The following is a 26406-nucleotide window of genomic DNA, read 5'->3' as shown; positions in this document are numbered from 1 at the left end:
TTTATTTAGAATTTATCTGTTTATATGATCATATAAAAATAAGGATAAAAGAAACAAAAAAAAAAAAAAATAAATTTAACATATCAGTAATCTTCATAGTAAGAATTGCTTTCCTTATATTTTTGAATTTTTTTCTACAAAAAAAATATAAAAAATATAAATATATTAAATTGGTAAATAAGATATATACAAAATTTATATAATAGTATTTATTATATATATATATATATATATATATATATATATATATATATTTATTTATTTATTTTGAATTACCGCAAAATTTTCTTTTAGTGTGGCAACTTGTGATAATATATTATTTACATTATCTGACAGTAATTTCACACCTGCATAACCCTTAGGTTTAATTGTAATTTCTATGGCATTTTGAAGAGGGTGTGGTTGTCTATAAGCAGCAAAAAGAACCTTAGGGTCTTGACACAGTTGTCTACAATAAATGGAAATATTAAAAATAAATAAATAAATATATATATATATATATATATATATATATATAATAGATGAATTATCAGAAAAATAATAATATATCTCAAATAAGTTAAATATAATTATATATATATATATATATATTATATATATTTACATTTTGATTAAATTCCCTATAGTGTGATCTTCCAATTTTATCACAAAGATGTTACAATCTCCTTTATCTGATATTGTACATGTTACTCTATATATAAAATGAAAATTAAAAATATTATGTTTGTCAAAATAATAAAAATAAATTATTCGTATAAATAATTTATTTTTGAATATGGATTATATTATATATTTATCATGTTCATTTTAATTTCACAAGCATCCTTTTTATATATTCATATTATTATACAAAAATATAAAACAAAACAAAATAAATATTCAATATATATAAATATATATGTTTATTATTTTCTTCCTTATTTTAATTATATATATATATATTTATTTGTATCATGGTATATATATATATAGCTTAATATACAATTTATATAATTTTTGATTATTTTTTTTATTTTTTTTTTTTTACTTTTTTTCTCCTGGGGCTAATACTAGCAAATCGACAGTTTCAGGTTTGTTTGATAATGTTGGTACAGACATTTTTATAACATACAAATATAATGTATTATATATATATTTATTTAAATATTTTATTAAAAAAAAAATTAAACCTCGTCAAATCATTTTTTTTTTTTTTAAATATATGATAAAAAATTCTACATATATAAGTTATATGTGAATTATTTTTAAAATTCGGAAATAATTTTTTTTTATATAAGTATTATATAAACGAAGGAATAAGTGATAATATAATAAATATAATACTATTTTTAATATATATTTTTTTATATAATATTTATAGCTAAAAATCGTTATAATAATATTGTATATATTTTTTTATTTTTTTAATAGTAAATACATAAAAAATAGTATTAATACATACTTTACTTTCCCCTCCATTGAAAATAATATAAAATCCACTTTATAATTTAGAAAAAAAACTTAAAATATATGTATGTTCAAATATAATATATTATAATATAATTACATATATATATAAGGATCGACATATTTTATTAATAATATATATATATATATATTATTCAATATTCCATTTAGGATACGCACAGAAAAGCCGTTTTTTTTTTTTTTTTTTTTTTTAATAAATTAATAGAAGTTATTATTATATATATATATTTTATTATATGTATATATAAAATATTCGTAAAAGAAATATATTAATATAAAAAGTTTAAAAATTATAATATAATTATAAATATAATAAAAAATATAATATATAAATTTAATTTTCTATATCTTTTTATAAGGATTAATTTTCATTTATTTATTATGAAATTATAAAAAAATTATACATAAAAATTATTTGTAGGTTTTATTTTATAAAATTATAAGATATTTTTATTATGAATAATATTTATTTTTTAAATGTAAATTAAAGAAGCATAATCAGTTAATTTCATTTTAATTTATATTATTAATACTTTAACAAATTTTATAGCTCATTATTGAAATGTAAATATATATATATAATATTTCATTTTACAATATTATTTATTTAAAAATATAATTGTTCAATAAATAAAATATATTTTAATATATAAATATTAATTATATATATATATATATATAAGAAATATACTTCAATATTTTAATATATGTGGTTTTATAGCACAGTTATTATTTTTAATATAATGTTTATAATGTAAATTTATTAAAGCATATGTTCAAAAGATTATTATATTATAAAAATAAAAGAAAGTGTAAAATTATTTTTTAAAAAGAGAATTTATAAAAACACATGATGAAATTAATAGATACGATGAACTTGCGAGTCCTGAGTATAACTGAACTCAACAATTACTCAGTTGAGCGTAGGTTTGAAATGAAATTAAATTAAATTCTGAAATTAAATTCTCTTTTATTTAAAAAAATAATGATAATAATTAAAATAAGAATATTTATCTTTGTTATTAAAAATGTTATATATATATATATATATATATATATAAATATATTTTTATTTTTTTTTATTATATTTTTTTTATTTTACATGAACAAGTCAGCTTTGTACATGTTAACTTTTTTTATTCTTGAAAAGTATAAAAAATAGTAAAGTCATTTTTTTAAAAAGTATATATTGACTAATGTTCTTGGTTATATATTGTGTATTTATGTATATATTATATTTGAAAATAATACAAAAAAAAGAAAGTAATGTAAAGTAAAACAAAGAAAAGAATTAATTATATATTTTTATATTAAAAAATAACAAAAAAAAAAAAAATAATAATAAAATAAAAAAATTATGTATATAAATTAAGACATAAGTGTGTTGAATATTATATTATATTTATTTCTTCTTAACCACGACGTCTATATAATGGCATCGTCCTATTGTAAAAGGAAAGAAGAAAAAAAAATTATATAAACATTAAAAAGAGAATTAAATAAAAACTACGTCTATAAATATTAATATATTTATATACCTATTTTGTAAAGCTCCAATATTCTAATGCATATTTTCTTGATATCCTCATAATCTACATCAAATAATTTAAACCAATTGGTATTCTAAAAAAAAAAAAAATAATAATAAATAAATAATAAAATATTAAACATTTGTGAATATAACACCAACACATAAATAAATAAATATATATATATATATTGTTACATACTTTCATTAAGGGTATATTAAGTTTATATGCAGCTAAGAATATACTTGCAACAGCTATACACCGTGGTTGATATTCACAACATAAGGTTGTTCTCATACTATAAAAAAAAAAATATATATATATGTTGTTCCTTATGTTGGTTCATCATTTTACATATATATTAATAAAACATTATATATATATACATATATATATATATATATATATATATATATATATATATATATATATTTATTTATATGTATATATTCGTGTTATATTCAAATGGGCATATTTTATATAAGATATTTATTAAAAATAGAACAAATAAATTATTATTTCAATATGTGGGGTGTCATAATTGTCAGCCTTTTTTAACCTGTCATTTAAAAATCCCCAAGATATTTGTGCTAAATTTTTTGTTAAATCCTTATCAATTGTATTTAAATTGTTAAAGAGGGAATAAATATATGGTAAAAGAAATGAATGAGGGTGTTGGTTTATTTTATGAACAAGAAATCCTATTTCTTTTAGTATGAGGAGTTCATATGTATAAATATCTACTTTCATATTTTTATATTCCTACAAAAAATAAAATATATATATATATATATATATGTATATAAAATATTATTCATATATATATTATTACTTCTGATTCCATATTTATTCTGAAATGTTCCATGTTCAAATTTTTTATATCAAAATAAAGGTGTTTACTTTTTATATTCTCATATTTACATAAAAAATGAAAAGTATTAATAATTTTGTAAATACGACAAAAATCTTCTTCCAGTTTGCACGATAAATATAATGCTGAAGGAGCAATAATCTACAAAATGAAAGATAAAACAGATATGCATATATAATACACACAACATATATATATATATATATATATATATATATATATATATATATATATATATTTATTTATTTATTTATTTTACATTGACGTCAAAATCGGTAAAGGACTTTTTAAAATAAAAACGATGGAACAAAACTTGGCTTGTTACAATAGTTACTGCCTTTAGTTTTAAAATAATGCCAGCTTCTTGTAATAATTGACATCCATAAATTCTCAATTTAATTTCATCACTTTTATCAATATTTTTTTCTTCACTTGGAGTTTTTTTTTTGTTAATTAAAACTATGTCATTCATCATATTTAATATGAGAATGAATTTTTTTTTTTTTCAAAATGGTTGATGGAGAATAAAATAAAGAATAAAGGTCAGGAACATAACATATATATATATATATGTATATTATTTTTTTTTTTTTTTGAGAATATTTATTTAAAAAAAAATTAAAAAAAACAAAACAAAACACAAAAAAAAAAAAAAAAATAAAATAAATAAAAATAAATAAATAAAATTAAATTAAAATATGTAAAAAAATAAACATTCCAATATAATATATATCTATATATATGTATATATTCAAAATATTGGATTACCATCAAAGCTATTATTTATATATAATAACATCGCATTGTTACGTGTATTTAAATTGTAAATAAAAGCCAAACATAAAAAAAAAAAAAAAAAAAAAGTAAATAAAAAGAAATATACCTATTTATTTTAATATATTTTCATTTTTATTTTAATATATTTTCATTTTTATTTTAATATATTTTCATTTTTATTTTAATATATTTTAATTTTCATTTCATTTCATTTTATTTTATTTTCATTTTTATTTTGTTCGTTGAAAAGATGTTTCATTTGGTTAAATTTTTGATTAAGTTTATCTTTAGCATTTTTTAATTCTTTAATTTTTAGAATATTATATATAGTTATAAAAAAATTATTATATTCTAATAGGTTTATAGATTTATGAGAGTGTAACGTATTGATTTGTAAGAATTTATTGTGTAGAAATTTTAGGTCTTCATATTTTATAAAACCTTGTTTTAATATATATTCATAATTAATATAAGAAAAGTGTTCATAAATAATTTCATCAATTAATTTTATTAATATTTGTATAACTACCATTTCAGAATCGATAGATAAATAATGATTCCATGAAGTTAACTCATTTATGTTTATTTTAGAAAGGTGATTAATATCATCATAAATAATTATTCTTATTGTAGCTAATAAAATAGGATCTACAATATGATTAGAACCAATATAAAGATAATTTTTTTTATTTTTTTTTCTAGAATCATGTTGTAATTTTTCATCAATAAAAAATTTATTAATACGATCTTTCATTGTAAATATATTATATTCATTAAAATATTTATTTTTCCTTAGATAATCATTAAAGATTTCTTTTTTTTTTCTTGTAATATGTGCACTTTCTAAATTTTTTGTATCAAAACGTTGATATACACTTTGATTATCATCAATAATATTTAGTTGTTTAAATAAGTTGACTTTTACTTGTTCTAAGCTATCTAACATGATTAAAGGGAGTTTATCAACTCCTAATATTTGTATAATAATTTCCCTTATAATTTTTATATCAAAATTAAAATAAACTTTCGTTTCTTTTTCTTTTTCAATAAAACCATATTCTAATAATAAAAGATCGTTGCTAGCATTTCCATAGCTCACGGTGATTTCTTCACCTTCTTCGATTTTTTTTGAGCTTATCAAGTGAACACTTTGGATCTTATGTATTATGGAAGAGGGTATTAATAATGGGTTCAGATTATTGTGATTGTTTTTATTATTATCCTTATGATCTATATAATTTTTTTTATTTTTATTTTTATTTTTTTCACTATAAAAAGATAAAGAATCTTCTTGATTCACCCCATTTTTAACACTATCATTTATTTCTTCCTTATATTGATATTGTTGTATATTTTTTAAATAATCCTCATCATGTTGACAAATTTTATTATTTACATTGTCATATTTAACAGTGAGGTCTTCTTTGTTTATTGTTGAATTATTAGAAAGACTACTATGATTGCATACATCTATAATTGGTATTAGGCACATATTTTTATTTTTGTTTTCGTTTTGTTTTTCTTTCTGTTCATATTCATTAAAATTAAAATCAGAACATTCTTTTATATATAATTCTTCAATAGTTTTTTGTTCATCTTCCATTTTTATACTACTGTTAATAATATTGTCTTTAAGTTTATATATATTTTCATCATTTTGTGTATCGTATTTTTTTTTCATATTATTTTGCATACTATTATTTGTATCATTATTTGAGGTATATAAATTTAAAGACGATTTCATTTTTATGGCATGAGTACTAACATAAGAATAAATATGCATTACAAAATTGTAATTAAAAATATTTTCAAATGAATTAAATATAGAGTTATTATATGCTACATCGTTTATTGTATTTTTAATAAGTTCTTTTAATTTTTCAAAGGATTCATTAGAATAATTATTTATATCAATATTTTTATCACAAGATATATTATTATTATGATGATGGTTATTATCACTATTGTGATTATAAGTCTCATCAACATTTTTATTATCACCATTTTTATTATCTCCCATTATATTATCATTTTCATAAAAACTTAACATTATATAGTTATATAATGTGTTAATATTTAATTTTTGTTGCTCCTTTAATGTAGGCGTTTCAAAATGATGTGTATTATTTTTTTGTTGTTCATTCGTATTTATATTATTATTTATAATTTTATCTAGCTGAATAAATAATTTATTATTAGTAAATAATATTTTGTGTATAATATTTTTATCAATAAAATGAAAATATGGTTCATTGTAATTTTCTTGAGATGTACACATTTTAATAAATTCATGTATCATTTGTTTTCTATAAAGTATGATATTTTTTATGTTATTATTATTAAAAAGATAAAAGGATGAATCTTTATAATATAATGGTAAGTGATTTAATTTTTCTTTGTTTACAATATATTGAATATAATGTTCATAATTTTTATAAAAAAAAAAGTTTGAATGATTTCTTAATATTTCTGATGTTTTAGATTTAATAAATGAATGTATATTATTAATAAAAGATGATGAGTTATAAAATGAATCTATTTTGTTTTGCATATAGTTATTATAATTATATTTTATATATAAATCATTTATATGATTCATATTAGATATATTATTTTTGTTTAGTTCATCATGTTGTTTGATATTTATATTTTCCTCTATATGTATTACCTTTTCATTATTGTTTAAATTTTTGTCATGATTTGATAGATGGTTAGTATCACCATTTTGATTATAATTATTTGAATGAGTTGTGTGGCAATTTTTTTTTTTTTTTTGTGTGTGGTCAATATAATATTTATGTAATATGGTAAAAAGGGAATTATTAAAATTGTATATATAAAGTAATGTGTTAATATATTTTGATATAAAATGTATGTATGTTATAATTAGTGTTAATTTAATATCCCAGTATTTTAAATATATAGAAGAGGAATTATAATATTTGATAAAATTTAAAAAAGAATTATGTTTTATATATATATCATATAATAAGATGGTGATAGAATCTAATTTATTAATTTCATCCTCTATGTTATTTTTAAAAATATATTTTAAATAATTAACCTTAAAATAATTATTAAAATGGTTTACGAATATTTGTATTTCTTTTATTATATTTTCATAATTAATAATATAATTATTAGGAATACTGCAAATTTTTTGATCTTTAGGTATATACTTATTTGTGGTCATACATAATATGGAATTATTTGATAAATCATCACACATATCATTATTATTATTGTGAATATTATTGTGTATATCATTATGAGTTATATCCTTTTGAGTGTGACAATTCTTTTGGTCTTCATTGTTTGTATATTTTTTTAATAAACTTGATTCAATTGGTATTTGATCAGTATTTAAAAAATCATCAGATATTTTATTTTTGGTGAATGTATATTTTTTTCTATCTTGATAAATAAATTTAATGTTTTGTAAAGCTAATGGGTGTGTAGATTGTATATAATGATATAAATTATTTATAGAAAAATTATTTTTATTGTTATTTTTATTTTCTTCATTATTTATATTATTTCTTTCTTCTAGTATTTTTTCAAATGGTTGTAATTTTTTTTCTAACAATTGTTGACTTAATATTTCTAAATGTTTTAATAAATCATTTTTATTTGATATATATTTGTTACTATCCGTGTTATTGTTTATATGTTCTAAAAAATGGTGATTCTTAATTTTTTTAATATGACACTTTTTTTGTTTTTTAATATCCTTCTTATATATATTATAAACAAGTTTTGAATCATATATATTATTATTATATATGTAAAACGATAAATTCTTTCTACGTTTGATATTTCTATTGTATGTCATAACATTTTCACCTGACCATATATATATTAGTAATGATAATAATATAGTTCTTATGAATATGTAAAAACCATTCTTCTGTTTAAGCATATTAATTTATAATACTCGGACGGATCTTCAGTTAATCTACTATATAAATAAATAAATATATATAAATATATATATATATATATATATATTGGCATTTTACACCTTCAAGTATATATACAAATATATACACTTAATAAGGGTAAGAATATATTTATAAACATATGACCATTATATATAATATATTTTTTTTTTTTTTTGTATATATATTTGTAATCTATTACAATTTTTATAAAACATTTAAAGAGCATATATATATATATATATATATATATATTAAATATATTTATACATTTTATTAGAAATTATAGAATTAAATAAAAAATATATTTTTAGGTTAATGATAAATAATTTGGCGATATAAAAACATGAAGATAAAGAGTACAATATTATATATATATATTTTTTATGAATATTATTATAGATATACCATTTGAAAAATAAAATGTGCAAAATATCTTACATATGCATATATTTAATTATATTTTAATAGGATAAAAATATATATATATATATATATGTATATATATATAGGCTTCTTATTTTTAATATGAAAACCATGACAGGTATTCATTTTTTATTATTATTATTTTTTTTTTTTTTTTTTTTTTTTTTTTTAAATAAAACAATAAAATTGAAAATACATTAATTATACTTAAAAGATATTATTAATTTTTTTTTTTTATTTTTTTTTAATATATTTGAGAAATTAAAAATAAAAAAAATTGCTTAACATATATAGGATAAAATATATATACTATTTTATTTATGTATAGCAAATTATAAGTAATATTATATGTAACTTGACCTATATATATATATATATATATATATATTTTTTTTTTTTTTTTTTTTTTTTTTTTTTTTGTGTAAGAATGAGCGAGAATAATTTAAGCAAGGATAATAATAAGAACAAAAGGAATGAGGCATTAGAAAATCCTGGTATGTTAGATACTTTTTTTGAAAGTATGTATGATCATATGAATCGTCTTGATCAATATCATAGTGATATGAATAGAATGATGAATTCTTTAAGAGGTTATTATATGAATAATGATTTTTTTAGATTATTTCCTAATAGAAGATCATTAGCAGATTATGATATTAATCATAATAGAAATAATGATTTATTAATATCTAAACCTTTTTCATCTATGTTTAGAAGAGATGGATATTCGAATATTCCTCCAATGGATGTTCTTGACAAAGAAAAACATCTTGAAATAAAAATGGACGTTCCAGGTTTAAATAAAGAAGATGTACAAATCAATTTAGATAATAGAAAATTAGAAATAAGTGGAGAATTTAAAAAATCTCATGAACAGAAAGATGAACAACAAAGATATTATATCAAGGAAAGATGTGAATCATCATTTTATAGATCATTTACATTACCAGAAAATGTTTTAGAAGATGATATTAAAGCTACATTCAAGGATGGAGTTCTTAAAATAGACATACCAAAAAAAGATATACCAGACAAGAAAAAAAAAAAAATAGAAATAGATTAATTTGGTAATGAAAGACAAAAAAAAAATAAAAAAAATAAAAAAAATAAAAAAAATAAAGAAAATAATAATAATTTAAGAGAATGGCATATATGATATTATTATGTCGAAGTTGTATATATGTATGGGTTACATTTTATAAAATATTGAATCCTTAACATTACTTGATAGGATAATATATACATAATATATATACATATATATATATATATATATATTATTATTTTTTTTTTTTATTTTCTTTTTTATATTGTGAGAACGTTTATAAATAAAACTCAAACTGGTGAAAAAAAATTTATGTTGGTTAAAAAAAAAAAAAAAAAAAAAAAAAAAAAGAGGACTTCAATAAAATTGTACTTATATTTAAACTTATAATATATATATTATATGTACATTGTTTTAATTCTTTTTTTTTTTTTTTATTTACAAATATAATTTAATATGAGATAAAGAATCCATATTTAATTTGTATATTATATGAGAAAAATAAAGGAAAATTTTATCTTCCTTTTTTTATTTTTTTTATTTTTATTATTTTTAATTCAATTATCAACTTAATTAATTTATATCATAAAAAAATATAATTTTTTTATATAAAAGTATTTATCGTTAAACCTTTTTCTTTATTTTAATTATGTACTATATATATATATATATATAAATATATAGGGATTATGTAAAATTTAAATAGAAAAAAAGAAAATTATTTAATATATAAAATATAAATATAATATATATATATATATAATATTGTGTATTATTTTCATTTATTTTTTATAACAGTGGCAAGGATAATATATAAACATATATATATATATATATATATATATATATATATATATATATATTTATATAATTATGTAAAGGCATATCTATATGTATATAATAATAATAAATCTTTCTTTTCATATGTTATGTTTTCAAAACTACTAAATAGGTTATTACATATATTATATATATATATATATATATATATATATAAAATCATGGAGAATATAATATTTCATTTTTTTTAAAAACCAATAAATTAATATAATATTATAAAATTCATATATATATATATATTTTATTATAAAAAAAGAGAAAATTAAAAATAAATAAAAAGAATTAGACAAAACTGTACTATAAAAAAATTAAGTTAATGAAGAGATCTTCATTTTTTTTTCTGACAAAAGGGTAAATGAAATTACCCTAAATAAAATAAAAAAAAAAAAATAAAATATATATATAAATGAATATATATATATATATAATATATATATAATATTTTAAGATATATATAAGTGTTTTATTTTATTTTATTTTATTTTTATTTTTTTGGTTTGTCATTTGTTTAATAAATTGTTAAAAAAAAAAAAAAAAAAAATGAATGAAGAAAATGAAGTCGTAAAACTCCTTGTGAAGGTAGGAAAAAATATTAATAAAAATGAAGAACAATTAAGACCTTTTATTAAAAAAATCGTTGAGGATAATTGGTTAGATTCAATAGAAAGTTTAAAAAGTTTAACTGATGATGAATGGTTTAAATTACAATTACCTCTTCGTCTGGTGGATGAAATAAAAAAGGAGCTACACATAAAGAAAGAAGAACAAAGTAAAACACGTGATGATAAAAATAAAGATAATAATGATGACAATAATAATAATATGGAGGGAAATAATAGATATGATGAAATCCATTGTGAAAAAAACGAAATTGTGAATTGTAATAAAAAATTAAAAAAAAATCTAAAAGAAGAGAATGAAGATGTAAATATAAAGGAAAATATATCTAGTACTAATGTGATAAAAGAAAATATAACACATTGTAATAATATAAATAATTATGTTAGCTCTGATTATGATAATAAAAGGACTTTATTAAATTATGTAGATCATAATAATAAATCATCAAAATTAATAAATGATATGAATATATCAAGAGATAATAGTAGTAGAGTTCATGAAAATTCAAATATGAATAAAAAAGAAGGTTTCAATTATTCTATAATAAAATATAATAAAGATATATTAGAAAATATGATAAGTAAACAAACAGAGGATATTAATAAGGAAGATATATTTTATCTGTCGAATGAAGATGATTATACAAATAATTATGATAATTGTAATAGTTCATATAGCTATTCAGAAGAAAAAACAAGAACAATAAACAGTATTAATGCATGTGAGAAATTAAAAAAAATATCTATAGAAAATTTAAAAATTGTCTTACCTATACTATGCAAAATAGTAAAAAATATTTTAATTAATCCAAATGTTTTAAATACAAGAATATTAAAAAGTACAAATAATATTATGAAAAATAAAATATTAATATATGAAGAGGTTAAAAATTTATTATTATCTATAGGATTTGTAAGAATATATATTTTTTATGTTATGATAAAAGTGGATACTTTATTATTATTGTGTATATATGAATCGTTAAAAAATATTTCTAAGAATATTATTAAAATTGATGATTCTTCTAATATAAATTTTGATCCTTTCAAATCTAATATTGTGTGTGTAGATACCTTGAAAAAAAAAAAAAACTTATTTCATTCCAATGATAATGTGGATATTTTATTGAAACAAAAAAAAGAACAGATGGAAAAATTAATGAATCAACCAATAGAAAAGAATCCAAAAATATACAAACAAAAAAATTATAATGATAGTCAAGATAAGAAAGAAAAGGATAAGGAACTAAAAAAAAAAAATCATAACACTGTGTTAGATGCACAAGAAAAAGATGAAGATGATACAGAAAATGAGGAAAATGATGAAAATGAAGAAAATGAAGAAGATTTCTCTTATATTATTTCAAATATAAAAAATTTTGGTAAAGAACAAACATTCAAATCTAAAACAAAGTTGGAATTAGAAAAAATATCCAAAGCAAAGGTTTATTCAAAAACGATTATAAAAATTTTATTTCCAGATGATTACATTCTTGAATTATCCTTTTCATCTGGAACGTTATTTAGGGATGTAAATGAAGCAGTAAAAGGGGTAATTAGAAAAAAATAATAAATATATATACATATTTATCATACATATAATTTATTATATATATTATAATTTATTTCTTTTTTTAGTTTTTAAATGATTCCATTATTTCAAAAAAATGGTTTCTTTATGAAACACCCGGAATTCGTAAATTTGATCCTCAAAAAAGTCTTTCCTTTTATAATCTCATGCCACATGCTCTTTTAAGGTTTAAGTTGGATCATCAGGATGACAATTTTATTTTTTCAAGTTTTTTGTCTAATGAGGCTGTAGAGAAATATTTAATCTCACCATAGGAAAGAAAAAAAAAAATAATAATAATAATATAAAATTTTATATATTGTGTTAACATGATTATATTGATTTTAATATGACACAATGGTAGTTTTTTTTTTTTTTTTTTTTTTTTTTTTTTTTGTGTACATTCCTATTGAATGGTAGATTCCTTATTTTTATTAATAATGTGAACCTTTTAATATGTGTGGTTTCTTTTTTTTGGCCTATTCATATATTTTTTTATATGACATGGATATATAAACATAAATATATAAATATATAAATATATATATATATATATATGTACTTATATTATGCTTTAATTTATATATAGTACATATCATATTTGTTAAAAATTTGTAGTCACTAAAAATTTTTGCTTTTTTATTTTTTAAATATAATTTTTAGCATAACAGGTATGTAATGATATAAAAAAAATTAAAATGACAATTTGAAAGTTTTAAATAATATATTTTAAAGATAATTATAAAAGTGTGTATATGAGAAGACAAAAAAAATAAAAAGTATAAATAAAAAAAAAAAAAAAAAAAAATAAAAATATTAAGGTATATATAATTAACAATATATCTCTATATATATGTTTGTATTTAAAAAAATAAATAGCTGTGTGTTTGATAAGGTCCTGATATATGAATAACTTGCTTATTTTAAAATATCATTGAAAACAATTTTGTGAATATATTTGTTGCCGATGTGGTTTCATAATTATTTCTATACATTTGAAAATTATAATAAAAGTCTTGCATTTTTTTATTATATATATGATTATTATATAGAAATAGATTTTGAAATTCTTTTTTTGATTTTTCAAAATCTTTTTGATTTTTCCATTTATCTATAACAAGATAAGTATTAAAAGTCCCATCAGAATATTCATTTTTCATATTTGAGGAAAAAGTGGAATTTTTAAAAACGCTAGTTTCACAGAAGCCTTTATATTTTTTATTGATAGTAGTAAATTGATCTAAAAAATTAAGTAATTCTTTTTCATTTAAAATATTATTTTCATTACTTTCATTATTTTGATTATCTTTTTTATCATAAATGTTAATATGTCTAACTATAATAATATCATGATCATTTTTCAATCCATAAATATTTAAATTATTTTGACGATAAAGTTGGTTTATATTCCATCCAAGGGATGTGCTTAGTAATATGGAAAAAATGGAGTTGCGATATTTTCTCATCTGAAGAATATATTTTGTATTTAAAATATGAAATATGGAAGAAAATTAAAAAAAAAAAAAAAAAAAAATTTAAGCACTTAAATGTGTAGAATATATATGTTAATAATATGTAATTTGTATGTGATAATAATGGGGGATAATTCCATGTATATATAATAATACATATATATATTATATGAGTTAATATTTTAATAGACCATTGATAAATATATTATGGAAATATTTAATATATATTTAAAAAGTTTATGATTATAATATCTCAACAAATAAGAAATTCAAGGAGAAAAAAAAAAAAAAAGGAATCTATATAAAAATGATTTATTCTATCATTTTTTCCCGTTATTCAAAAAAAAAAAAAAAAAAAAAAATATATATATATAATATATATTTATGTATATATTTTTATTTATATTTCCAAATAGTTAGCTGTTCAGGTAATATATATATATATATATATTTTTTTTTTTTTTTTTTTTTTTTTTCAAATATACCATATTTTTATTTAAAATAAATTATGTGGAGAATATAAATATATTTAAATAAAATAAAAAAGGTAAACTAAATATATGATTTATAAGAATTCAAAACATTATATTTTTTCATATAATCTTATTCGAAATAAAAACTTTTGTCAATTTGTTATTTTTTTTTATTTTCTTTTTCCCCTTTACAAACATAATATTTGTGGTTTGTTTTAATTTACCTTAAAAATTTATATGCATATAAAAAATATATGTATGTATATATATATATATATATATATATATATATATGATAGAGCATGGAACATATTTTTCTTGTACAATATTCTACATTTTAAAGAGATGGAAAATAAAGGAGAAAAAACAAAAGAAAGAGGAAAATTCCCTTCTATGTATTTTTTTTTAATCAAATAATATATATATATATAATATATATATATATATATATATATATATATATATATATATAATATAATTTTTATTTCTTAAGTATATAAAAAAAAAAAAAAAAAAATTAAATGCTTTTAAAAATAAAAAAAGGTATAATATATATAAATATATATATATTATATATATGTTCTTTTTTTTTTTTTTTTTTTCTTTTTCTTTTATCTTAAAAAGGTAATTTTTCTTACATTTTTATTTTTTCCTTCTTTTCCCTCATTGAATAATAAATTTTTTTTTTTTTTTTTTTTTCTTAATTTTTTAAACTTTTTCTCAATGATATAAAAATATATATATATATATAATATATAGAATACAAAAGAAGTAACGAAATTTTTTAAGCATGGATAATTACACACATTTCCACGTAACAAAAATATATATAATATATATATATATATATATATATATGTATATATTAATATACTTCTTTTTTTTTTTTTTTTTTTTTTTTTTTTTTTTTTTCTTCTATTTAATAAAAATTTATAAAATAAATAATAAAATTTATATTTATATATATAAAAATATATATATTTATAATTTTGTAAAATTAAAAAATGGAAAACAAAATAGTATAGATTGACAAAATTGCAATGACAATTTTGTATTTTATAGAGTTACTATAACATCTATTTTTACAATATATTTTATTTATATAAATATAACAAAAGTTTTAAATAATAAAAATATATATATATATATATAATACATATATATATTTATATATATATATATTTTTTTTTATTCATTTATTTTTAAGTGTGTATAAATTTTTAAATGTTATATTAATTTATATATATAATAATAATATGTTATTTGAATAAATAATATTTAAAATTATATTTACGTACATATATATATATATATATACATACATTTATTTTAAATAGTACAATTATAAAGAATAAAAATTATTTAGAAAAAGGAGAAAAAAAAAAAAAAAAGAAATTAATATGATAATTAATAATTCTACAAAATATCCCTTTTTGAATATTAAACAATATATATATATATATATATATATGTAGTGAATTAATATTATTATTTTTTTTTTTTTTTTATATTAGAATGTTTCTAAAGAGGAAAATTATTATTATTTGTTGAAATTAAAATTATGATATCCATTATATATTACATGTCTATATGTTACACGTATGTATGTAACATATAATATATATGTTAGTTGTGATATTTCTAGATCGAGTAGTATGTTAACTTGTTTACTGTTCTATACATAAGAAAAATAGCAGTCATGCTATAAAAAAATATAATATACATACATAATACATATATATATTAAATCTATATATAACTTTAATTTTTTTTTGTTTTTCAATTTGTTTATAAATGTTATAAATAAATAAAGATTTATATATAAATCATTTAGTACATATTATAAAAATCATATATATATATATATATATGTATATATTTATTTATTTATATTATAATGTGCATACGTCTGAATAAAAAGAATTACCTAATTTATAAATTATATACATAACGTAAATATATTTAATGATTAAATTTTTTATATTGGTATTATTAATACAATTTGGCTACATAAGTGTTAATATAATAGATAAATAGTGATATATAAAATATATTTTATTTTTCAATTTTTCATATATATATATATATATATATATATATAGTAATATATTGTATATATATATATATTATCTTTATATTTATTCATTTTATTCATTTCATTTTGATTATATTGTATTATTTTTTATATTTTTTTTTTTTTTTTTTGTAAAATGTCTTTTGAATCGTTTGTTTTAAAAGATGAGAAGAAGACATCAAAGAAGAATTATGATTACGATGAAATAGATTTGAATGATGATGAAGATGATATTATAGATAATAAAAGTTTTGATAAGAATAATTATTCTTATAATATAAAGAATCGTTTATTTAAACATTATAAGAAGGTACATGAGAATGGTGATTGTATATCAAGAAAAGAGAATTCTCTGAACAGCTCTACTTTTATGAATAGAGAGAAGAGTTCTATAAATGAAGAGAATGATCCAAAGAATAAATTAAGATGTTCTTTATGTCATAAGAATGAATCTAAAATAAAATTAGAAGGTATAATGAATGAGAATGATTATTTAATTCAAATAAATAAATTAAGAAGGCATGTAATAATTGAGATATTTGGAGGTAAATGTTTTATTAGAGAATATTTATGTACTGAATTTTTAAGAAGAATAAAACATTGTTGTCATATAAATTATGTAAAATATAATGTGGGTTTAATAAATTATCGTGATTGTAAACAATTATTAGCTGATAATAATAATATAGCTAGTATAGAAGCTCGTTTAAATTCTATATTAGTTTCTTTACCACCTTTAACTTGTGTTATATTACATTCAAGTGTTTTTTTAGTTGTAAAAGAAGATTTAATAAGAGATGATTTAATAAAAAAATTATGTTCAGTGTCTAAAAAATTTATCAATTCTTATAAACCTGATATGAAAAAAGCAGAACAAAGACCATTTGAGTTTTGTGCACTAGAATGTATTTTTTCAAGTGCCTTAGAACATTTAAATGCAGAAATGAAATTATTAAATAAAGATTTTGCTGATATTAAATTTTCTTTAAAAGTAACTAAATATCAAGATATTTTAAGTAATTTACATAATTTAAAAGAACCTACAAATATACTTATCAATAAAATTAATTCTTTTATTAAAGCTTTTCATGATGTATCAGAAAATCATATAGATTTAAAAAAAATGGAATTAACAAGATGTTATTTTAATCCTAATATTAATGAGGAAGATAATAATAATAATAACAATAAAGAGCATCCTAATCAGGATTTAGAAATGTTATTTGAATATTTCGATCAAGAATTGACTCAGTTACATGATCAAGTTAAACACTTATATGATTTAATGTTAAATCTGGAGAATAAAATTATATCAGATTTGTCATTGTCGAGAAATAATTTGATAAGAATGGATATAGTTATAAGTTTGATTAATTCGGGATTTGGTATAGGAACCTTAATAACAGGTAGATTCAAAAAAAAAAAAATAAAAAAATAAAATAAAATAAATATATATATATATATATATGTGTGTGTGTTTATTTATTTATTTTTTTGTTTTTATTTTTTATTTTATTTTTTATTTTTTTTTTTATTATTATTTTTTTTTTTTTCTATTCCCCCCAATTTAGGAGTTTTTGGTATGAACTTAAAAATACGTCTGGAGGATCACGACTATGCATTTATTTACGTCACCGGCCTTGTAATATTTTTATGTTTAATGACTGTAGTTATGTCTGTTTACTTTTTTAAGTGTATACGTCTTTAAATAAATATAATAATAGCAAGGAATGCGGACATAAAAGAAGTACTTAAAAGAGCATTCATATATTTTTATATTTAAAATGAATAAATAATTAAAACACACAATCATTTTTTTTTTTTTTTAAAATTGGATATTCCCACATTTGAATAATATATAAAAGTGTATGGGTTTAAATAATTTATCATAATATAAGGAATAAACACAAATAAAAATATATATATATATATATATATATATATATATATATATAATGATACATTGAGCAATATTAAAAATAATGTGATATTTAAATTATTATACATATGAATAATTTTTAATTTTTTCAGTTATCTTTATTTTATTATATACAATTATATATATATATATATAATATATATATATTTTTTTTTTTTTTTTAATTTTGTTAATTATAAATATATAATTATATATATATAATATATAATATACAATATATATATATTATTATATAAGGTAAGAAAAGGTAAAATGGATCACGCTACTTTTATTATTTATACATAATAATATATATTTATATATGTGTGTTTATCTTCTTTTTATATTTAATGTGCTAAAAGGAAAAAATAAAAATAAATAAATATATATATATATATATATATATATATTATATATGTTTATATATAATGCCTTTTTTTCTTTTTAAACACTTCATACACATATATATTTAATTTTAATTTAAATTTTTTATTTTATTTTTTTTTGTTTTTATGTATTCATAAAAATTTCCCATTAGGTATAATTTTTTATTTATATGATTTAATATTATGTATACATAATTTTCCTTTTTTTTTTTTTTTTTTTTTTAAATATTATACTTTATATTTATTAATGTGTTAAATTCTCTTACACTTATAATATATATATATATTATATGTTAACACATTTTTTATTTTATTTTATTTTTTAAAGATAAATTCATTTTTATATTTTTTTTAATTGAATTATTAAAAACTTATTTTTAATATTAATTTATTTTTTCTTTTTTTAGAAGATGTAGAAGAATAATGTTAATATATTATTTTTTATGATTCTTAATATTCTTATTTTTTTTTTTGCTTTTCTTTTTAGAATACTTAAAAAATTATTAAAGCTTTAATAACATTAATGTATATCTATATCTATATATATACATATATATTGTCATAATGATTATAAATACAATATGAATGTGTGTGAAAAGAAAAATATATATATATATAAATATATTAATTTTTTATATAATAGGTAGAATATTATATATATATATATATAATATAATATATATATGTGTATATCCCCTCTTATAGTATTTTTTTTTTTTTTTTTTTTTTTTTTTTTTTTTTTACCTTAATATTCTTAAATCCAATCTAATAGGAAAGAAAAAAAAAAAAATATTTTATAATTTTTTTTTTTTTTTTTTATTTTATAAATTTTTTTTAAGTAATGGAAAAAGCACTAAAACAAGTTACCTTAGAGTAAGTTATATAAAAAATAAAAATAAATAAAATAAGAAATTAGAAAAATACAAGGATTCTAAAATGATATATATATATAATTATATATATAAATATATTTATATTTATATAATTATTTTTTTTTTTTTTGAATTATATTTTTCGTTTTTTTTTTTTTTTTTTTTTTTTTTTTTTTTTTTTATTTAATTTATTTTTGTGTGAGTTATGCTTTAATTTTGAATATATATATGGTTCCACATAAAATGAATAAAAATAATTTGAAAAATGTGATGAGGTGTAAAAAAGATGTTATAAAATACTTATGTACGTACTTTTTTTTTTTGAGAGTGTGTTGTAATATATATTTTCATTATGAATTTACTAATATTAGTTTTATTAATTAAAATGGTTGTATGTAAAATTATTAATTATGTGAGAACTGATTATAATTTTATGATGTCATTTTTAAGGACGCGAAAAATATTTAGTCATAAAAAAATATATTTTAATTTTAAAGTTTCTAAGAATTTTACAAATAATTCATCACCTAATAGTTATAGTGATATATTGTATGTTTTGCATCTTACAAAGAAATTATATATGATGGCATGTTGGATATGAATAAATACATATATATATATAAATAAATACATACATATATATATATATATATATATATATAATATATTTATGTGTGTATATATTTTTTTTATTTTTTTAGAAAATGCTTCTCATTTCCAAAAAAAGGGTCAAAGGATGAGACGAAACAAAATGAAGCATTTGAAAAAGCAGAAATAAAAGAAGAAGAAAAAGATAGTAATGTGAAAAGGAAAATGACTAGCGAAAGTAACAAAAATAAAAGAGCTAAAATAAAAAACGAAAGTGATGTTGTAAAGAAAGGCTCGTTATTCAATTGTGTTGTAAGAGAAGATGAAAAAGTAAATGATTTAAGCTCACCTAAATTTAATCCTGTACATTTTAATATAAATGATTTATATTTATCTGATAAAGATAAAGAAAAACATAAATTTAAAGACTCGTTATTATTTACATTTTTAACAAATGCATTTAATCAAATAGAAGAATTAAAAGGTAGTGGAACAGGAAGTAAAAAAAATGTATCTATTATATTATCTAATATATTTAGGGTTTTAATATATTATAGTCCTAATGATTTAATTCCAGCTGTATATATAACATTAAATAAAGTAGCTCCAGATTATTTAAATGTTGAGGCTGGTGTAGGTGAAGCCTTGATATTAAAAACGATGTCTGAGGCTTACAGTCGAACCGAGAGTAGTATAAAAAAGGATTTACAACAGATTGAAGATTTAGGAATAATAGCTGAGAATTGTTCATGTAAGATGAGAACTATATTTCCTTTACCTCGTTTAACTATTCAATCTGTTTTTAATGAATTAAAGAGTATTCCTAATCTTATTGGATCTAACTCACAACAAAAGAAAAGAGATGTAATAAAGAAATTGTTAGTAAGTGCTAAAACATCTGAGGCTAAATATATCGTAAGATTCTTACAACAACGTTTAAGAATAGGAGTAAATTCTGCAACGGTTGTTCAAGCATTGTCTTATGCTTTTATATTGACAAGACCTAGTATACCTGATGATATAATTAAGAGAGGCAAATTAATTAACGAGAATTTAATTAATGGTAATTTATGCCATACTGATGAATTTGAAGGTATTTCTAATCCGAAGAAGGATGAGTCTTTAACACGATCATGTGATAGAAACAATATGGAAGGATATATAAAAGGTAGGAATGATGATATAAATATAAATGATAATATAAAAAAGGAACAAAATATTTGTGATAATATAAATATTTGTGATAATATAAATAAGGAACAAAATATTTATGATAATATAAAAAAGGAAGAAAATATTTGTGATAATATGGATTCATTAATTAATCAGATACGTATGAGAAATGAAAAAATCAACAAACCGAATATTTTTTATAACATTGAAAAGGTAGGTGATACTAGACTTATACCAACATTTTTTAAAGAATTAAAAAAGATATATTGTGAAGAAAATAATGATGTTGATATATTTGAATGTATGGAAAAATCAGTTAAGGGTGCTTTATGTGAATTACCAAATATTGAAATAATAATTCAAAATTTATTAAATGGTGATGATATGAATACATTAAATAAAAAATGTACTGTCAAGACAGGAATTCCAGTGCAACCAATGTTAGCGAAACCAACTAAAGGTGTTCAAGAAGTGTTAGATAGATTTAATAATGTTACATTTACATGTGAATATAAATATGATGGAGAACGAGCACAAATACATTATATAGATAAGGATAATATAAAAATATTTAGTCGAAATTTAGAAACTATGACTGAGAAATATCCAGATGTTATACAAATTATTAAAGATCAAATTGTTGAGAATGCAAAGGAATGTATTATTGATAGTGAAGTTGTTGCTTATGATATTGTTAATAAGAAAATATTACCATTCCAAGTATTAACAACTAGAAAAAGAAAAGATGTAGATATAGAAAATATTAAAGTCAAAGTATGTCTTTTTCCTTTTGATTTAATCTGTTGTAATGGTGTACCAGTAATTAAAGAACCTTTAGCTGTTAGAAGGAAATTATTATATTCTTTATTAAAATCAAAAGATGGTGTGTTATCATATGCTACACATTCTGAAATGAATAATAGTGAAGATATTGATATCTTTTTACAAGATGCTATAGAAAATAATTGTGAAGGTTTAATGGTTAAAACTTTAATAGACAATGCATCATATGAACCATCGAGGAGATCATTAAACTGGTTAAAAGTTAAAAAAGATTATGTTGAAGGTCTTTCAGATTCAGTTGATTTAGTTCCTATTGCTGGTTATTATGGAAAAGGTAAAAGAAGTGGTGTATATGGAGCTTTTGTTCTAGCAGCTTATAATTCTGAGACTGAAAATTTTCAAACAGTTTGTAAAGCAGGTACAGGTTTTAGTGATGAAATATTAGGATCATTATATGAATCATTAAGTGATAAAATAATACCAAATAAAAAATCATATTATGAAGTATCTGATAAATTAAATCCTGATGTATGGTTTGATGCTCACTATGTATGGGAAGTTAAAGCAGCAGATTTATCTTTATCACCAGTACATACAGCTGCTATTGGTATATATGCTGATGATAAAGGTATTGGTTTAAGGTTCCCGAGATTTTTACGATTAAGAGAAGATAAAAATGCAGAACAAGCAACAACTACACAGCAAATTGTCGATTTTTATGAGGCTCAATTTAGTAATAATAAAAATAAAAATATTGATTATAATGATGATACAGAGAGTGAATAAAAAAAAAAAAAAATATATATATATATATATATATATATATATAATGATATAATATCAAATTAATAAACACGGGAGACCAAAATTATATATTAATAATGTGTAAATTTTGTTCTGTTATTATTATATATGCAAATCATTATGCTTATGTAACTTAATATGTAAAAATATATACTAATATATATATATATATGTATTACCACTCTTTTAATATATTATTAATTTATTCCTAATTGGTAATGTTATTATTCTTTTATTCTTTTATTCTTTTATACTTTTACTTTTTTTTTTTTTTTTTTTTGGAATTCAAAAAAAAGTTTTGGCTTAATAAAAATAACTAATAATATTATAACATTTATATATTTTTATAATTTCTTTTTTTTTTTTTTATTTTATTTGTCTTAATTTATTATTTTTTTGTATAATTATATGTACTAATTTTTTTTTAACTTTAAAATTTTTTTTTTTTTTTTTTTTTTTTTTTTCGAACATCCCTCAGACGATAAAAAGAGTATAAATATAAATGTATTTGATATATTACATCTGATTTGATTTAATATTTATTTTGACTTCAAAAAATAAAATACATATATATATATAATAATATATATTATACTAGTAATTAAGTATTAAAAAAAATAAAACATATATATATGTATATATTACGAATCAACTTGAATTGTTTCGTAAAATAATCGATTTTTAAAATTTGAATAATATGATTATGTATTTTTTTTTTTTTTTTTTTTTTTTTTTTTTTAAAGGGGTACGGACATTTATGAAATAAAATAAATAAAGAATTAAAATATAAATTATATGAATTACTATGAAATATATACATATTATATATATATATTGTGATTTATATTTATATTTTTTGTTTTTTTTTATTTCACCATTCCTAATAAGTGTGTATAATAAAATATTTATAGGTGAATATATAATTTTACAGAATAAATATATTATTTTTAATTTTTATACTTTTTAAAATTTTTATTAAAAATATATATATATATATATATATTTACATATATATTAATAATATAATTTTGTGAATAGTTAATTGTATGAATATTTTAAATTATCCTTATTTATTAATATGTACATTATATATATAATAATATATATATATATATATATATTTGTATATTTTTATATTTATATTGTATACTTTGTAAAAATAATAATAAAAAAAAAATACAAAAAATACAAAAAAAAGACAAGTACATTAATTTTTTGAATGTATATTATAAAAAAATGTTTTAAAAAAAAATTGAATGATATCTAAAATGAATACTAGATGTGATAAATCTATATAAAATATTATATATATATATATATATTTTAATTGTTTTGTATGTATCGATATATTTGTGAAATAACTTTTAGTTGTAATATATTGTAAAAAAATAAGTGAGTCTTATTAAATAAATATATATATATATATATATATATATATATATATGTTTATATTTATTTATTTGTAATATATTTTTTGTTGTTATAATATATTGAGAATATGAAAAAATTAGGTGTGAATAATGTTGGAGAGAATAACCGGAGTAGTGTAAAAAATAAAGATGGGACTAATAAAAAGACAATAGAAGTGAATAAGAATATGAGGAGGCTTACCTTTTTAAATAACGAGAGTAGTGATAGTATAGAGGGTAATAAGAGTAAATATGATAAGAATAAAGTAAAAGAAATTAATGATGTTTTTAAGAATTGTATGGTTGCATTATCTCATAATAAGATATGTACTAGGAATGCTTTTGATATACATATTATAGAACATTTAGAAGATTTAATAAATTTAAATGATGAAGAAATACCTGAAGAATTAAATGATGAAATGATAGAAAATGGAGAATTTAATTTATCATTTACACGTGCATCTAAAGCTATTGAAGGTGCTACAAAAGTATATGGTTATAGAGTTGAAGCTATATATGATCAGACATATAATTTTTTAACTAATATGAATTTAGCTAAACAACTTGAATTAGATAATGATACAATTGATGATAATAAGAATGTAATTGATCCTTTAAATAAAAGAATGAGAAAAAGAAAATTAACATATTTACAAGAATCTTCTACACTAGCTAAATCTTCTGATATCATTGTAGATTCCTTGTCGTTGTCTAATATATCTGTTGATACCTTTTTTTTAAAATTAAATAGTACTTATGACCATTCATGTGGTCAGAAATATTTATTACCTAATCTAAATTTAAATAATGATTTGTCTATACAATTTGATGGTGATATTGATGTGTGTCAATATAAGAAGAGAAGAAAAAATTTGGATGATACTCAGAAGGATATTAAACAAAAAGAAAATGTAATTGATAAGGATATTAATGATGATAATTGTGATAATTATGATATCATTACATATAATAATAATATACATGACAAAGTTGATGAGAAAAAAAAAAAAAATGATGCAGAAATTTTGAAAAATTCAAAAAATAAGCAAAATGAATCAAATACTACAAATATGGATAGTTTTGATATGAATGAACATAAAGAATTTTTTGATATATATAAGAAGAAATTATTTTTAAATGCAGATATATTAAGAGAAATATTATATGGTGGTCCTGATGATTTCAATAGCTTAAATATATGTCCAGAATTAGATTATTTTAAAGAAGAATTAAAAAAGCATAAATTGAAAAGAACGGATTCTAAAGATACAGATGAAGTAGATAAGGAAGATGTTGATGGTAATTTATATAATGATGATGAAATGTGTATTACAGATAAGAATAATATTATAAATTTTTATGATGAGA

The 26406-nt window shown here is 17.6% G+C and overlaps 9 protein-coding genes and 1 non-coding gene across 10 annotated transcripts in view; 6 read left to right on the top strand and 4 right to left on the bottom strand.

The window, feature by feature from the left end:
- Positions 1-83: 83 nt before the first annotated feature.
- On the bottom strand, positions 84-1098 carry PADL01_1303700 (DNA-directed RNA polymerase 2, putative; the record flags this gene model as incomplete). The annotated part of the gene is made up of 4 exons (XM_028683561.1): positions 84-134; positions 277-448; positions 605-691; positions 1028-1098. 4 exons carry the CDS (start codon positions 1096-1098, stop codon positions 84-86), a joined length of 381 nt encoding a protein of 126 aa, XP_028539726.1.
- Positions 1099-2311: 1213 nt separating this feature from the next.
- On the top strand, positions 2312-2429 carry PADL01_1303600. The gene has a single exon (XR_003699377.1). It is a non-coding gene; the product is annotated as a small nucleolar RNA snoR16 (non-coding RNA).
- A 440-nt stretch (positions 2430-2869) lies between these two features.
- Positions 2870-4342, bottom strand: PADL01_1303500 (cyclin; the record flags this gene model as incomplete). Its single annotated transcript, XM_028683560.1, has 6 exons — positions 2870-2910; positions 3006-3090; positions 3198-3294; positions 3556-3758; positions 3829-4008; positions 4127-4342. 6 exons carry the CDS (start codon positions 4340-4342, stop codon positions 2870-2872), a joined length of 822 nt encoding a protein of 273 aa, XP_028539725.1.
- A 510-nt stretch (positions 4343-4852) lies between these two features.
- On the bottom strand, positions 4853-8563 carry PADL01_1303400 (conserved Plasmodium protein, unknown function; the record flags this gene model as incomplete). The annotated part of the gene is made up of 1 exon (XM_028683557.1): positions 4853-8563. The coding sequence occupies one exon, from the start codon at positions 8561-8563 to the stop codon at positions 4853-4855; it is 3711 nt and encodes a 1236-aa protein (XP_028539724.1).
- An 872-nt stretch (positions 8564-9435) lies between these two features.
- On the top strand, positions 9436-10071 carry PADL01_1303300 (small heat shock protein, putative; the record flags this gene model as incomplete). The annotated part of the gene is made up of 1 exon (XM_028683556.1): positions 9436-10071. The coding sequence occupies one exon, from the start codon at positions 9436-9438 to the stop codon at positions 10069-10071; it is 636 nt and encodes a 211-aa protein (XP_028539723.1).
- A 1362-nt stretch (positions 10072-11433) lies between these two features.
- On the top strand, positions 11434-13358 carry PADL01_1303200 (conserved Plasmodium protein, unknown function; the record flags this gene model as incomplete). Its single annotated transcript, XM_028683555.1, has 2 exons — positions 11434-13065; positions 13152-13358. The coding sequence occupies 2 exons, from the start codon at positions 11434-11436 to the stop codon at positions 13356-13358; spliced, it is 1839 nt and encodes a 612-aa protein (XP_028539722.1).
- Positions 13359-14006: 648 nt separating this feature from the next.
- PADL01_1303100 (conserved Plasmodium protein, unknown function) lies at positions 14007-14549 on the bottom strand (the record flags this gene model as incomplete). The annotated part of the gene is made up of 1 exon (XM_028683554.1): positions 14007-14549. The coding sequence occupies one exon, from the start codon at positions 14547-14549 to the stop codon at positions 14007-14009; it is 543 nt and encodes a 180-aa protein (XP_028539721.1).
- A 2689-nt stretch (positions 14550-17238) lies between these two features.
- On the top strand, positions 17239-18810 carry PADL01_1303000 (CorA-like Mg2+ transporter protein, putative; the record flags this gene model as incomplete). Its single annotated transcript, XM_028683553.1, has 2 exons — positions 17239-18508; positions 18674-18810. The coding sequence occupies 2 exons, from the start codon at positions 17239-17241 to the stop codon at positions 18808-18810; spliced, it is 1407 nt and encodes a 468-aa protein (XP_028539720.1).
- A 1820-nt stretch (positions 18811-20630) lies between these two features.
- Positions 20631-23608, top strand: PADL01_1302900 (DNA ligase I; the record flags this gene model as incomplete). Its single annotated transcript, XM_028683552.1, has 2 exons — positions 20631-20827; positions 20980-23608. 2 exons carry the CDS (start codon positions 20631-20633, stop codon positions 23606-23608), a joined length of 2826 nt encoding a protein of 941 aa, XP_028539719.1.
- A 1516-nt stretch (positions 23609-25124) lies between these two features.
- The window catches only part of PADL01_1302800 (chromosome condensation protein, putative), a gene marked incomplete at both ends in the record, with an annotated part of 3430 nt that continues 2148 nt past the window's right edge, over positions 25125-26406 (top strand). The window contains one exon of the mRNA XM_028683551.1: positions 25125-26406. This exon is cut by the window's right edge and continues 1526 nt beyond it. Coding sequence (XP_028539718.1) covers positions 25125-26406 — 1282 coding nt within the window.

The sequence above is a fragment of the Plasmodium sp. gorilla clade G2 genome, assembly GCF_900097015.1.
Source record: "Plasmodium sp. gorilla clade G2 genome assembly, chromosome: 13".
Taxonomy (NCBI): Eukaryota; Apicomplexa; class Aconoidasida; order Haemosporida; family Plasmodiidae; genus Plasmodium; species Plasmodium adleri (nom. inval.).
This window is presented reverse-complemented; position numbering and strand designations above follow the sequence as displayed.